Here is a 15,330-nt window from a genome sequence, read left to right as displayed (position 1 = left end):
AACTCTGTCCACATATCTATTCAGGGGACACCATCATAGGGCCTAATCACATCAGCCACACAATCAGAGGCTCGTTCACCTGCACATCTACCAATGTGATGTATGCCATCATGTGCCAGCAATGCCCCTCTGCCATGTACATTGGTCAAACTGGACAGTCTCTACGTAAAAGAATAAATGGACACAAATCAGATGTCAAGAATTATAACATTCAAAAACCAGTTGGAGAACACTTCAATCTCTCTGGTCACTCAATTACAGACCTAAAAGTGGCAATACGTCAACAAAAAAACTTCAAAAACAGATTCCAACAAGAGACTGCTGAATTGGAATTAATTTGCAAACTGGAATCAATTAACTTAGGCTTGAATAGAGACTGGGAGTGGATAGGTCATTACACAAAGTAAAACTATTTCCCCATGTTTATTCTCCCCCCCCACCGTTCCTCAGACGTTCTTGTCAACTGCTGGAAATGGCCCACCTTGATTATCACTACAAAAGGTTCCCCCCACCCCCCCGCTCTCCTGCTGGTAATAGCTCACCTTAAGTGATCACTCTGGTTACAGTGTGTATGGTAACACCCATTGTTTCATGTTCTCTCTGTATATAAATCTCCCCACTGTATTTTCCACTGAATGCATCCGATGAAGTGAGCTGTAGCTCATGAAAGCTTATGCTCAAATACATTTGTTAGTCTCTAAGATGCCACAAGTCCTCCTTTTCTTTTTGCGCATACAGACTAGAGACACGGCTGCTACTCTGAAAACTGGAGTTAATGTGGCCACCTAAGTGTGTATATGTTGCTGCTGACCCCTGCTGGAGGGGACCAGCCCTGCCATGTGTGTGTTTGTGGGTCCCTGCTGCCCCCTGCTGGAAGGGACAAGCTCTGCTCTGTGTGGGTGTGTGTTTCCCTGTTGCCCCCTGGTGGAGGGATGAGTCCTGCCATGTGTGCGTGATGCAGAAAACGTCTGAATCTCCCTACTCACCCCCCGCATCCAGTCCCTGGGAAGAATAAGACCCGAGTCTCTGGGGATTTGTCAAACTGCTTTAATGGTGGACGCAGACAAAGTCCCGCTGACCCTTGCCAGAGCGGCTGGGCCTTTGTTCTACACTAGAGGGCACTTCACTATGGGTCCAGGGTGGCTGGGACGAGCCCCGATCCCTGTGCCAGGGTCCTGCCCCCCGCCCAGTCCCCTCTGAGCTACGGTAAAAGTAAAAGACTAAAATGCCACTAAAGTTGTGTGGGGGCCATGTCCCCGATGCCTGATCCCCTTGCGGGGGCTGGTGCCTCTTGCAGCACGCCAGGGCTGGCGCCCCCTGGAGGAGAGAAAGAGAGATGAGGTTAGGGGGCAGTACTGCTGAGCAGAATGGGGTCGCACAACCCCCAAACTGATGGCATGACCTCTGACATCTACCCCTACTACTGACTGACCTCTGACCCCAAATCCATCCCACTGAGCAACCTCCTACCCCAGCCCTCTCCCAAGTGACCCCTAGTCTGCCCTGGCCCCCATCTTTTCCATCAACCACCCTCCCAGCTCCCCACCCCCCCAAGAAGTGGCTAAACTGGGGAAAGAGCCGTGCCATGGCTGGGAAGGCTGGGGGGATTCCCTGTGTCTCTGGGGCAGCCCCCCATCACAGCTGGGCTGGACTTTGGGGTCAAGCTCCTCCTCTCTTTATTCCCTGGGGAAGGAGGGATGTTACCTGCTGAGGGCCTGTAGGCTACTTCTCTGTCTTGCCTTGGCTCTCTGGGGCAGCCTCCCCTGCAGCTGGGGGTCCTCCCGCTGGCTTCTCCTTGGCTTCGGGGGGTGCTGCCTTGCTGGGCACTGCGGCTGGGCCAAAAAGCACAGGGGGTGCAGTGGAGGAGGAGGGGGTAGCGGTGATGGGGGGGGCCCCGGCAAGTCTTGGCAGTCAGGCCCCCCCCTGCGATGAAGGCCGTATACTGGTTCCAGAAGGACAGAGGCCCCACCAGCTGGGCCGGCACATCCCGCGCCAGGAACTCCTGCAGCTTTGCTGTGCCTCCCGGTGCTGCTAGGGCCTCTGGGACCAGACGCCGGCCACGCCGTGCTGTGCCAAAGCTCCACGCTGTGCTGCCCAGGGGAACCTGCCACAGGGACAGAGACAGACAGGGGAGCCCATTCAATCTCAAGGGAGACCGAGGGCCCTGGATAAAGGCAAGGGCAGATGGATAAGGTTCGAGCAGAGAGAGAGGCAGGGGACAGTCTGGGGGATAGGGGGTGAGGAGCAGGGGTTCTCTTACCTGGTGGTGGGCTGCCAGGGCGTGCTTACGCAGCGCTGCCCCGTCAGGGAATCCCTCCTTGCAGACCCCACAGGCCAGTGCCACCCCCTCCTTGGCCTGGCTGGCCCGTGGCTCTTCGGCTCCAGTCCCTGCTGCCCCCTCCTCCTCTCCCTCCTGTGCTCTGTCTCCTCCTCCCTCCGCCTTCTGGGGGCTAGGGTCCCCTTCTTCCTCCACAGCGGGTGGGGGGCTCCCTCCCAAAGGAGGCGAGGTGCTGCGATCAGCTGCTCCCCCCACCTCTGGCTTCCCAGCATCCTCCTCTTCCTTGGCATGAGCTGGGGCTGCTTCCTCCTCCGGGCTGGACACCCTCTCCTCGCCCGCCATGGCCTTCTCCGTACTGCTGTCCAGTGAGTCCTCATCGCTGCCTTCTTCCTCCTCCTCCTCCTCCGAGAGCTCCTCCTCGTCCCTCTGCGGGGTGGGGACCTCGGGCTGGCGGGGGCCCTCCCCCGGGGCAGCAGGAGGCTCGGGCAGCAGGGCTCCATTGGGGATCTGGCCCCCGAGGTGCATGCGGACGTGTTGCTGGAGGCTGACGGCGTTGGTGAACTTCTTCTGGCAGATGGGGCAGGAGTTCTGGGCTCGGGCAGCCGGGCTGGCCTTGTGGCCCACGAAGTGCGCTCGCAGGTTGCCCCGGGTGGAGAAGGCCCGGCCGCACACCTTGCACTTGAAGGGCCGCTCCCCTCCATGCTGCCCGTAGTGGAGGCGCAGTGCCCGGGGACAGCTCAGCACCCGCAGGCAGATCACGCACTGGTTGGGCCCCGAGGAGGAAGAGGAGGGCGGCGAGGAGGCCGAGGGGGCCGCCGGGCCGGCTCCGGGCGAGGCCCCCTGTCGGTCGATCTTTTCCACCAGCTGCTGCAGCTTGGAGGTCTCCGAGGGGGAGGCTCCCAGCGGCTCCAGCACATAGGGGAAGGGAAAGCCGGTGCTGCCCGCCTTGAAGTGGTTGGCCAGCAGGGCCCAGCTGGGCAGCTTGCCCAGGGGCACCCGGGCTCCTTCTGCTTCCCTCCCAGGTGGGGTGTTCTCGTCCCCCTTGCCCCGCCCCTCGGCCGCTTTCATCAGCACCAGCTTGTTGAAGACGGGCAGGGTCTGAGCGGTGGCTGTGCCCCCGGCCACGGTGCCCGAGAGCAGTGTCAGGCTCTCAGTGGCGCTCAGCCCCTTGCGCTCGGGGGGCGCTGCTTCTTCGCCCGGCTCTGCCTTCTCGGGTGGCACGGACATGCCATAAGGCAGCCCGGTGCCGGTCAGCACGTAGTCGAGGTGCTCAGGGACTGGGTGGGGGTTCATCTGGACATGTGGGTACTTCTCCCGGTGCCGGTGGAAGTGCACTTTGAGGTTGCCCCGGGTGGTGAAGCGGTTGCCACAGACGTTGCACTTGTAGGGGCGCTCGCCCGTGTGGGAGCGCAGGTGGATCTGCAGGGCGCTGTCGCTCCCGAAGACCTTGGCGCAGAAGCGGCACTTGTGCCGACCCCCCGGCTTCTCCTCCAGCCCCAGCTCGGCTCCCCCGGCCCCGTTCTTCTGCCGCAACAGCCCTGGAGAGGTGGCCTGCTCCAGGCCCCGTGCTGCCCCCAGACACTGAGCGGCCAGGAGCCCTGTGGCAGGGAACGCTGGGGCCAGGATGGGCTCTGCTTTGGGGCCCCTGGCGCTGCCAGGGAAGGGGTGGTAGAGGTGGAAGAAGGTGGGCTTGGGCACCTCTGGGGAGCCCGACACCTGGGTCCTCACCGGCTCGGACTTGATGGAGAAGACAGGCAAGGGGGCCTTGGGTTGGTGGGAGGCTCCTGGGGCTGGCTCTGAGGCGGGGGCCGAGGGGGCTGACTGCCCCAGGGAACCCAGCAGCAGCACCTGCCGGCAGATCTCCTCCGTCATCTGCATCTGGTGCAGCTGGCGCTGCTGGAGCACCCGCAGCTCCTCCAGGATCAGGGGAATGTTGAGGTGCCCAGAGGGGGGGGGAGCAGCTGGCGGAGCCAGGGGCGGTGGCGGTGGAGGAGGGGGCGGGTCCGGGGCCAAGGGGTTGCTGGCCAGAGGAGCCGTCTCTGTCTCCATGCCCGGGGGGCTGTCGGGCCGGGGTTCTGAGGAGGAAGAGGAGGAGGAGGAGGAAGAAGAGCCAGCGCTGTCTTGCCCATTGGCCGAGGAGGAGGAAGAGGGAGGGGGCTGGTCGGGGTGACAGGTGTCCTGGTGGGCAGCCAGCTCCGTGGGGCAGGACGGGGCTGCCTCGTCACCTGTGTCCCCTGTGGAGAGAGAGAGACAGAGGGTCAGATCTTGGAGGGGCAATGCTAGGGAGTCCCCTGCACCCCAGAGCTTCTGCAACTCCCCCAAAACTTAGGGGAACCAGAGACATTTCCCATATCTATACAGGAACCTGAGACTTCCCCCGTATCTATAGGGGGTGTCCCTGCATCCCCCCAAAGCTATAGGGGGCAGAGGAGCCTGCTTCCCTCGAGGCTCCATAAGGGCTGGGGAGCTGCCTCCCCCCAGTCCCCTCCATGCAGTCCTCCCCCTTCCCCGCTTGGAACACAGTGCCCAGCTGGCTTTCCCCGCATGGCACCCCCTGATGCCACGCACCCCCACCCCTCACTGGCACAAGAGAGTCCAGGAGGGGGGTCAGGTCCCAGGCTGAGAGGGAGACAGGGCAGGGTTCTCCTTTTCCCAGGGTGTAAATCAGGAATAATCCCATTGGGACACATGAGACATATGGACAGACAGGCAGAGGGGAGGGACAGACAGATAGAGGTGCAGGGGATGCATGCACAGACAGACAGACACAGAGGGCTGCAGGGGATGGACGCACGGACAGACAGAAAGGTGCTGGGGAACAGACAGACAGACAGACAGACAGAGGGTGCACGGGCGGTAGGGATGGACAGACAGGGGCACATGGACAGGACGGATGGACAGAAGCTGCAGGGGTCAGACAGACAAACAGAAAGTGCAGGGAACGGACGGACAGACAGACACACAGAAGGTGCAGGGGACAGGCAGGAAGGTGCAGGGGACAGGCGGACAGACAGACACACACAAGGTGCAGGGGACAGACAGAAAGGTGCAGGGGACGCACAGACAGACAGACAGAGCGAAAGCTGCAGGAGACAGACAGACAGAGCGAAAGGTGCAGGGGACAGACAGAAAGTGAAGGGAACAAGCAGACGGACAGACACACACAAGGTGCAGGGAACAGATAGAAAGGTGCATGGGACGCACGGACGGACAGACAGACAGAAAGGTGCAAGGGACAGACAGAAAGGTGCAGGGGACAAGCAGACAGAAAGGTGCAGGGGACGCAAGGACAGACAGACAGAAAGGTGAAGGGGACGCACGGACAGATAGACAGACAGAAAGATGCAGGGGACAGACAGAAAGGTGCAGGGGACGCACAGACAGACAGACAGACAGAGCGAAAGCTGCAGGAGACAGACAGACAGAGCGAAAGATGCAGGGGACAGACAGAAAGGTGCAGGGAACAAGCAGACGGACAGACACACACAAGGTGCAGGGGACAGATAGAAAGGTGCATGGGACGCACGGACGGACAGAAAGGTGCTGGGGAACAGACAGACAGACAGACAGAGGGTGCACGGGCGGTAGGGATGGACAGACAGGGGCACATGGACAGGACGGATGGACAGAAGCTGCAGGGGTCAGACAGACAAACAGAAAGTGCAGGGAACGGACGGACAGACAGACACACAGAAGGTGCAGGGGACAGGCAGGAAGGTGCAGGGGACAGGCGGACAGACAGACACACACAAGGTGCAGGGGACAGACAGAAAGGTGCAGGGGACGCACAGACAGACAGACAGACAGAGCGAAAGCTGCAGGAGACAGACAGACAGAGCGAAAGGTGCAGGGGACAGACAGAAAGGTGAAGGGAACAAGCAGACGGACAGACACACACAAGGTGCAGGGAACAGATAGAAAGGTGCATGGGACGCACGGATGGACAGACAGACAGAAAGGTGCAAGGGACAGACAGAAAGGTGCAGGGGACAAGCAGACAGAAAGGTGCAGGGGACGCAAGGACAGACAGACAGAAAGGTGAAGGGGACGCACGGACAGATAGACAGACAGAAAGATGCAGGGGACAGACAGAAAGGTGCAGGGGATGCACGGACAGACAGACACACACAAGGTGCAGCGGACAGATAGAAAGGTGCAGGGGACGCACAGACAGACAGACAGAAAGGTGCAGGGGACAGACAGAAAGGTGCAGGGGACAAGCAGACAGACAGAAAGGTGCAGGGGATGCACGGACAGACAGACACACACAAGGTGCAGGGAACAGATAGAAAGGTGCAGGGGACAGACAGACAGAAAGGTGCAGGGGACGCACGGACAGAGGCCAGACAAGCCGCTCCCCCCTCCCGGCGGCGGCGGCGGCGGCCCCGGACCGGTCCCAGGCGGGCGGGCCGAGGGATAGTACCGCACCTGCGGGCTCCGCCATGACCCGTGTCCCCGGGCGCTCGAGTTGCGGGCGCGGGGCGGTCCGGGCGCGGGGCCTGCGCGCTCCGGGCGGAGGAGAAGGAGGATGCGGGGGGAGGAAGCAGGAGGAGGGGCGGATGCAGGGAGGAGCCGGAGCGGATCCGACCCGCCGGGGCTGCAGGGACCTCTGGTGTCCGGAGTCCGGGGCGGCGAGCCTGGGGCCAGCGCTGCGGGCGCCCCGACGCACGGGCGCCCGCTCCGTGTGGAGCCCAGCCGGGGGTCCCCGAGCTCCGAGCCCAGCCGGGTCCTTGCGCCCCGATGCCCGGGGTCCCCTGCGCCCTGAATCGAGCTGTGGGGTCCCTGCGCCCAACTGGGGGTCCTTGCGTCCCAATGCCCGGGGGTCCCCGCGCCCTGAATCCAGCTGTGGGGTCCCCGAGCGCAGCCGGGGGTCCCTGCGCCCCGATGCTCGGGGATCCCTGTGCCCTGAATCCAGCTGTGAGGTCCCCGCGACCAACTGGGGGTCCTTGCGTCCCAATGCCCGGGGGTCCCCGTGCCCTGAATCCAGCTGTGGGGTCCCCGAGCGCAGCCGGGGGTCCCTGCACCCCGATGCCCGGGGGGTTCCTGCACCCTGAATCCAACTGTGGGGTCCCCGAGCCCAGCCAGGGGTCCTTGCACCCCGATGCTCGGGGATCCCTGTGCCCTGAATCCAGCTGTGAGGTCCCCGTGACCAACTGGGGGTCCTTGCGCCTCTATGCCCGGGGGTCCCTGTGCCCCGAGCACAACCATGGTTCCCTGTGCCCCGATGCCTGGGGAGTCTCTGTGCCTTGAATCCAGCCGTGGGGTCCCCGAGCCCAGCTGGGGGTTCCCGAGCTCCGAGTCAAGCCAGGTATCCCTGCGCCCAATGCCCGGGGGGTCCCCGAGCACAGCCAGGGGTTCCTGTGCCTCAAATCCAACAGGGGTCCCTGCGCCCTCATATACATGTGTCTGTGGGGGTGTCCCTGCACCCTGTAGATCCCAGCTGTGGGTCCCTGCCCCTCCTGATGTCCCGGGATCCCTGCTCCCTGATACTCCCCCATAGCCGCCCTCCCCCATGCCCAGGGCAGCTGCCACCCAGGGGGACAGGTGGAGGTGGGGTTGCGGAAGGAGCCCCCCTAGGCCAGTGGCTCTCAACCTTTCCAGACGACTGTACCCCTTTGTCTTGTGTAACCCCAAGTTTCACCTCTCTTAAAAACTATGTGCTTAAACATCAGACATGAAAATAGAAGAGTGGCCCAGCCACACTAGTACTGAACAATGGCCGACTTCCATGCTTTTACCCTATAATTATACAATAAATCAACCAGCACATCAATATTGTACCGACATTTCCGAGTCTAGTGTAGAGAGTGGTATAAACAAGTCACTGTACGCTATGCTCCTTTGTTCTGACTTCCCTAGCACATTTTCTGTAGCCTGTAATAAAACTAGGCCAATCTCTAGATAAGTTAAGATACCCCCTGGAAGAGCTCTGTGTACCCCCAGGGCTTGAAGCACTGCCACAGGCCAAGCCAGCAGGTGCAGGAAGAACCTGGTGACCCAGAAGCTGGGGGACAGATTCCCCCAAGGTGGCGTGGCTTCCCTCATGCAGGTTTACACCAGCCCGGGATCCAGCCTCGCTGGTTCTGGAGCAGCAGGGGTCAGTGTACACACAGCTGGGGCTTCACGCCCGTGGGGCCCTGCTGCTTGGTACCAAACAGACAGACAGACAGACACTGGACTGGGGGGCATGTTCGCTCTGACCAGCTGCCTCCCAGGGAGCCCCGGCCCATTTCTCTGGCTCCCTCGGCCACAGCCAAAGTCCCAAGAAGAAAAACCCCAAACTCAACACAAGAGAAGATTTCCAGGGCTCACAGGGTTACCTAGCAACCGCACAAAGGGTCCCGAGGGGGCTGGGAGGGGACCTGCGCTGCACAGAGTGGGGAAGAGACAGAAGGACGGATGGACGGATGGATGGGGATGGCTGGGTGGATGGATGGATGGACAGGTAGAAAAGCGTGTAGGAGAGGACAGATCTATAGATGGGCTGCATGGGGATAGACAGATGAGGAGGCATGGGGGGACAGATGAGGGGTGCAGGGGATCATAGATAAGGGGTGCAGGAGACAAATGAGGGGTGCAGGGCATACATTGCTAGATGTGGTGCTGAAGGACCAATGAGGGGGTACCAGAGACAGATGAGGGGGTGCAGGAGAAGATGAAAGGCTGCACAGGGATACATAGATGAAGGGTGGGGAGGGACAGATGAGGTGGGGCAGGGGACAGGTGAGGGGGTGCAGGGGATACATAGATGAGGGGTTCAGGGGACAAATGAGGGGTGCAGGGCATACACAGCTAGATGAGGTGCTGGAGGACAGATGAGGGGGAGCAGGGGAGAGATGACGGTGTGTGGAGGACAGATGAAATGTGCAGGGGGATATATAGCTAGATGGGGTGCCAGAGAACAGATGAGGGGGTGCAGATGACAGATGTGGTGGTGCAGGGGATACAAAGCTAGATGCTCAAATAAATTTGTTAGTCTCTAAGGTGCCACAAGTACTCCTTTTCTTTTTGCAAATACAGACTAACACGGCTGCTACTCTGAAACATAGCTAGATGGGGTGCCAGAAGAGAGATGAAGGGTGCAGGGGACAGATGAGGTGGTGCAGGTGATACATAGGTAGATGGGGTGCAAAGGACAGATGAGGGGTTGCCAGAGGACAGATGAGGGGTGCAGGGGACAGATGGAGTGCAGGGGACAGATGAGGGGTGCAGGGGGCTACATAGCTAGAATGGGTACAGGGCACAGATGAGGGGTGCAGGGTACAGATGAGGGGTGCAGGGGGATACAGAGCTAGATGGGATGCAGGGGGACAGATGAGGGGTGAAGGGGACAGATGGGGTGCAGGGGGATACAGAGCTAGACAGGGTGCAGGGGACAGATGGGGGTGCAGTGGACAGAAAGGGGTGCCAGGGGATACAGAACTAGATGGGGTGCAGAGGACAGATGAGGGGTACAGGGGAATACATAGCTAGATGGGGTGCAGGAGACAGATGAGGGGGTGCAGGGGACAGATGGGGTGCAGGGGATACATAGCTAGATGGGGTACAGGGCACAGATGAGTGGTGCAGGGTACAGATGAGGGGAGCAGGGAATACATAGCTAGATGGGGTGCAGGGGACAGATGAGGGGGTGCAGGGGACAGAAGGGAGTGCAGGGGGATACAGAGCTAGACGGGGTGCAGGGGACAGATGAGGGGTGCAGGGGAATACATAGCTAGATGGGGTGCAGGGGACAGATGAGGGGTGCACTGGGATACATAGCTAGATGGGGTGCAGGGCACAGATGAGGGGGTGCAGGGGACAGATGGGGTGAAGGGGGATACAGAGCTAGACGGGATGCAGGGAACAGATGAGGGGGTGCAGGGGGATACAGATCTAGACGGGGTGCAGGGGACAGATGGGGTGCACTGGGATACATAGCTAGATGGGGTGCAGGGCACAGATGGGGATACAGAGCTAAACTGGGTGCAGGGGACAGATGAGGGGTGCAGGGGACAGATGGGGTGCAGGGGGATACAGAGCTAGACGGGGTGCAGGGGACAGATGAGGGGTGCAGGGGGATACAGAGCTCGATGGCGTGCCGGAGGACAGAGCAGGGGCGGAGGGGCACAGCCCGTGGGTGTTGGAGACTTTGGAGAGTTTCACTTAGTTTGCTAACTCCCCTTGCCCCGTCTGCCCGGCCCCCCTGCCGGCCCCAGGCCCACTCCCCCGTCCCCTGCGAGCAGCACCTGCCAGCCCCCCCCCCGGCACCCACCGTTCTCGGAGGCCGTGGACCCGTCGCAGTCTGAGATGAGCTGCTGCGGTTTGCGCTGCTTGCGGCGAGACATCCCCGCAGGGGCGCCGGGCCGGGCACCCCTGGGGCTGCCGCTCGGCTCGGGAGCCAGTGGGCACCGGGAGTCTCCCAGGCGGGGTCTCTGCCCCCTCCCCGGAGCAAGGACACGCCCCCTCCTTTGCGCCCTCATTGGCAAGGCGAAGTCCTACTCTGGCCGGTCATTCGGGTCTCTTTTGTGGTTGGGGGTGGGAAGGCTCCTTAACCCCTTCCTGCCGGGCAGGGTCCGGGCGCGGGGTGGGGTGGCTGGTTACCCCGGGCCGGCCTGGCCCAGAGCTAGGACACTGGGGCTGGTTCTGCAGAGAGCCCTGGCCTGGGGCTGAGATGCAGCTGCCTCTGGGGTGGGGCAGAGGGAAGTTTAACAACTGCTTCGCGGTGCTACACGCTCTGTAGGGGCGGAGGGTTTTTAATTTTTCCGGGCAGGGCTGTACCCCCGAAACGGGGGTTAGGATGGGACGTGAAGGTGCCTCCCCTAGGCAGGGAACCTGCAGGCAGAACTTGGCAGGATGCGACTTGGGATTGAACCGCGGCACTGGCCTTAATACCCCAATTCGGGCAAACGCAGCATCCTTTTACCGCTCAACAAGTGGGCATCACTTCCCCAGACATGCCCCTCCTGCCGCACTGGGGCATTGGGGTCAGCGCTGGCAGTCCGGAGGGCGCCCCCTACTGAGCCCCTCACCCCACGCCCTGTAGCAGAGCCCCCCCAGCGAATGCCCCCTCCCTCCCCCGCCCTGTCGTCTCCCCGCGTCTCCACCGTATTACACCCGTCCTTCCTCTTTCTTCCCCTTTTCTTTCCACCTCTTCCCCGCGGCCTCCTGACCTCTCCGAGCACCACAAAAGCCCAGGCCGGCAGAGCTGGCGCTGCGGGAATGTTAATGAAGCCGCAGCACAAAGGGGGAAAAGACTTCGAAAAAACCCTCAGAAAGGGCCCCTTTGAGACAGGCTGCTGCTGTGTGTGGCTCAGTGGGGAGGGGTTGGGGGGATGGGGGTGGGGGGGGCTCTGAGAACCTCCCAACTTGCTGCCCATGGGAGCCATGCCTGCCCCTTCCATTCATGCAGCTGAGAGGAGACTCATGCACTGGGGCTGGAGAAAGGGAGATGGGGATTCTTAGGGGGTGCAGGGCCCCCTCCCTGTATAAAGGGGGTGCAGTGGGGGGAGAGGCTGCGTTTCTCATAGGGCCATGCTTTCCGTGTAAAGGGGGTGCAGGGTGTGTGTGTGGGGGGCTGCATTTACCCATACGGCCATGCTTTCCATGTAAAGAGGGTGCAGGGGGGCTGTGTTTCCATAGGACACCACTCCCTGTGTTAAGGGGGTACTGTGGGGGAGAGGAGGACAGTCTCCCATGGACTTTAATCCTCATCCCTTCCTGTCCAGTCTTCAGAGTAGCAGCCGTGTTAGTCTGTATTCGCAAAAAGAAAAGGAGTACTTGTGGCACCTTAGAGACTAACAAATTTATTAGAGCATAAGCTTTCGTGAGCTACAGCTCACTTCATCGGATGCATTTGGTGGAAAAAACAGAGGAGAGATTTATATACACACACAGAGAACATGAAACAATGGGTTTATCATACACACTGTAAGGAGAAAGAAAAGGAGTACTTGTGGCACCTTAGAGACTAACAAATTTATTAGAGCATAAGCTTTCGTGAGTTACAGCTCACTTCATCGGAAATGCATCCGATGAAGTGAGCTGTAGCTCACGAAAGCGTATGCTCTAATAAATTTGTTAGTCTCTAAGGTGCCACAAGTACTCCTTTTCTTTTTGCGAATACAGACTAACACGGCTGCTACTCTGAAAACTGTAAGGAGAGTGATCACTTAAGATAAGCCATCACCAGCAGCGCGGGGGGGGGGGGAGAAGAGGAAAACCTTTCATGGTGACAAGCAAGGTAGGCTAATTCCAGCAGTTAACAAGAATATCAGAGGAACAGTGGGGGGTGGGGTGGGGGGGAGAAATAACATGGGGAAATAGTTTTACTTTGTGTAATGACTCATCCATTCCCAGTCTCTATTCAAGCCTAAGTTAATTGTATCCAGTTTGCAAATTAATTCCAATTCAGCAGTCTCTCATTGGAGTCTGTTTTCGAAGCTTTTTTGTTGAAGGATAGCCACTCTTAGGTCTGTAATCGAGTGACCGGAGAGATTGAAGTGTTCTCCAACTGGTTTTTGAATGTTCTAATTCTTGACGTCTGATTTGTGTCCATTCATTCTTTTACGTAGAGACTGTCCAGTTTGGCCAATGTACATGGCAGAGGGGCATGGCTGGCACATGATGGCATATATCACATTGGTAGATGCGCAGGTGAACGAGCCTCTGATAGTGTGGCTGATGTGATTAGGCCCTATGATGGTATCCCCTGAATAGATATGTGGACAGAGTTGGCAATGGGCTTTGTTGCAAGGCTAGGTTCCTGGGTTAGTGGTTCTGTTGTGTGGTGTGTGGTTGCTAGTGAATATTTGCTAAAGATTGGGGGGCTGTCTGTAAGTAAGGACTGGCCTGTCTCCCAAGATCTGTTAGAGTGATGGGTCGTCCTTCAGGATAGGTTGTAGATCCTTGATGATGCGTTGGAGAGGTTTTAGTTGGGGGCTGAAGGTGATGGCTAGTGGCGTTCTGTTATTTTCTTTGTTGGGCCTGTCCTGTAGTAGGTGACTTCTGGGTACTCTTCTGGCTCTGTCAATCTGTTTCTTCACTTCAGCAGGTGGGTATTGTAGTTGTAGGAATGCATGATAGAGATCTTGTAGGTGTTTGTCTCTGTCTGAGGGGTTGGAGCAAATGCGGTTATATCATAGAGCTTGGCTGTAGACAATGGATTGAGTGGTATGATCTGGATGAAAGCTAGAGGAATGTAGGTAGGAATAGCGGTCAGTAGGTTTCCGATATAGGGTGGTGTTTATGTGACCATCGCTTATTAGCATTGTAGTGTCCAGGAAGTGGATCTCTTGTGTGGACTGGTCCAGGCTGAGGTTGATGGTGGGATGGAAATTGTTGAAATCCTGGTGGAATTCCTCAAGGGCTTCTTTTCCATGGGTCCAGATGATGAAGATGTCATCAATGTAGCGCAAGTAGAGTAGGGGCATTAGGGGACGAGAGCTGAGGAAGCGTTGTTCTAAGTCAGCCATAAAAATGTTGGCATACTGTGGGGCCATGTGGGTACCCATCACAGTGCCGCTGATTTGAAGGTATACATTGTCCCCAAATGTGAAATAGTTATGGGTGAGGACAAAGTCACAAAGTTCAGCCACCAGGTTAGCCGTGACAGTATCGGGGATACTGTTCCTGACGGCTTGTAGCCCATCTTTGTGTGGAGTGTTGGTGTAGAGGCTTCTACATCCATAGTGGCCAGGATGGTGTTTTTAGGAAGATCACCAATGGACTGTAGTTTCCTCAGGAAGTCAGTGGTGTCTCGAAGATAGCTGGGAGTGCTGGTAACGAAGGGCCTGAGGAGGGAGTCTACATAGCCAGACAATCCTGCTGTCAGGGTGCCAATGCCTGAGATGATGGGGCGTCCAGGATTTCCAGGTTTATGGATTTTGGGTAACAGATAGAATACCCCAGGTCGGGGTCTAGGGGTGTGTCTGTGCGGATTTGTTCTTGTGCTTTTTCAGGGAGTTTCTTGAGCAAATGCTGTAGTTTCTTTTGGTAACTCTCAGTGGGATCAGAGGGTAATGGCTTGTAGAAAGTGGTTTTGGAGAGCTGCCTAGTAGCCTCTTGTTCATACTCCGACCTATTCATGATGACGACAGCACCTCCTTTGTCAGCCGTTTTGATTATGATGTCAGAGTTGTTTCTGAGGCTCTGGATGGCACTGTCCAGCCTTCCTGACACATGCATGGCAGCTATGCTGCTGCAGCCCAAAGGGTGAAGTTCTCTGCCCCCGAGGTGTGGCTGGTCCTTGTATGTGTGTGGGCACTGCTGGGGGGTGGTGCGAGGGCAGAGACAGGGACCGTGCTCCTCCCCTAACCACTTTGTAAACCACTGAGCCGAAGCGGGACACTGGTTTTCAAAAGTGGCCCCAAGTTTTTGGTGCCTGGCTTGAGAAGTCTCTTTCAGGAGCTGAGCAACTCCTGAGGGGCCCCACTGGGGAGCTGCCAGTGGTGGGTCCTCTGGACAGCAGGCCCCCAGTGTCTAGAAGTGTCTGAAAATACAGGCCCCCATGGCTATGTGCACAGAACACCCCCAGTCCTGCCCTAGGGCTGAGCCGAGGGGCCCAGAGGCAGCTCTAGCTCTCTGCCCCCATACATCTCCTTGGATCTGTCCCTGGCCCCCTCCCTGCATCCCTGGGCAGAGTTAGCACTCTCCAGCGCCTCACACCCAGCCCTACGCAGCTCCCCTCGACTGCACAAAGACAAGGGGGCTTGTGATGAGGCCAGTGGGCTGAGGGGAGGAGGAAATGGCAGGCTGCACCCCAGCCCCTGTGCTGGGAAGTGAGGGGTCTGTGGAGGGTATACACAGCCAATTTGTCTAACCCCAGGAAACCCTGGGGCCTGAAGAGAAGGATCAGGAGAGAGAGAGGAACTCAGATAACAGAACTGATTGTGTTTGTGTGTGTGTGTGAGAGAGAGAGAGTGTGTGGGGGGGAGCAGCGAGATAGAGAGAGGGAATATGGGACAGATCCTGAGATGGCTGATTTACACCAGCTAGGGATCTGGCCCGCCTTGGCTCCAATGGAGCTGCGGTTGACTGACACCAGCTGGGGGATCTGGTCCTATCTTGTGTTT

General features: G+C 58.7%; 1 protein-coding gene across 3 annotated transcripts; it reads right to left on the bottom strand.

Moving 5' to 3' along the window:
• Positions 1-1,030: 1,030 nt before the first annotated feature.
• SALL2 (spalt like transcription factor 2) lies at positions 1,031-10,752 on the bottom strand. 3 transcript variants are annotated; one of them, XM_038369689.2, is made up of 4 exons: positions 10,533-10,752; positions 2,261-4,512; positions 1,705-2,104; positions 1,031-1,317 (listed from the first exon to the last, which is right to left on the bottom strand). In XM_038369689.2, the coding sequence occupies exons 1-4, from the start codon at positions 10,738-10,740 to the stop codon at positions 1,232-1,234; spliced, it is 2,946 nt and encodes a 981-aa protein (XP_038225617.2). In that variant the 5' UTR covers positions 10,741-10,752; the 3' UTR covers positions 1,031-1,231. The 3 variants fall into 3 exon arrangements, with proteins under 3 accessions (XP_038225617.2, XP_038225618.1, XP_043351541.1); XM_038369690.2 differs by lacking the exon at positions 10,533-10,752 and adding an exon at positions 6,707-6,840; XM_043495606.1 differs by lacking the exon at positions 10,533-10,752 and adding an exon at positions 6,707-6,840 and having other exon boundaries at positions 1,705-4,512.
• Positions 10,753-15,330: the final 4,578 nt, after the last annotated feature.

The sequence above is a fragment of the Dermochelys coriacea genome, chromosome 13 (assembly GCF_009764565.3).
Source record: "Dermochelys coriacea isolate rDerCor1 chromosome 13, rDerCor1.pri.v4, whole genome shotgun sequence".
Lineage (NCBI taxonomy): Eukaryota > Metazoa > Chordata > Testudines > Dermochelyidae > Dermochelys > Dermochelys coriacea.
The sequence above is the reverse complement of the archived record's forward strand: the minus strand, read 5'-3'. Positions and strand labels throughout refer to the sequence as shown.

Excerpts from the sequence above, each read along its gene's own strand:
- SALL2 (XM_038369689.2), bottom strand. The coding sequence starts at position 10,740 with ATGAGGGCGCAAAGGAGGGGGCGTGTCCTTGCTCCGGGGAGGGGGCAG. Across the intron at positions 4,513-10,532 it reads GTCCACGGCCTCCGAGAACG|GGGACACAGGTGACGAGGCA; the intron begins GTGGGTGCCGGG and ends CTCTCTCCACAG. Across the intron at positions 2,105-2,260 it reads CCCTGGCAGCCCACCACCAG|GTTCCCCTGGGCAGCACAGC; the intron begins GTAAGAGAACCC and ends TCCCTGTGGCAG.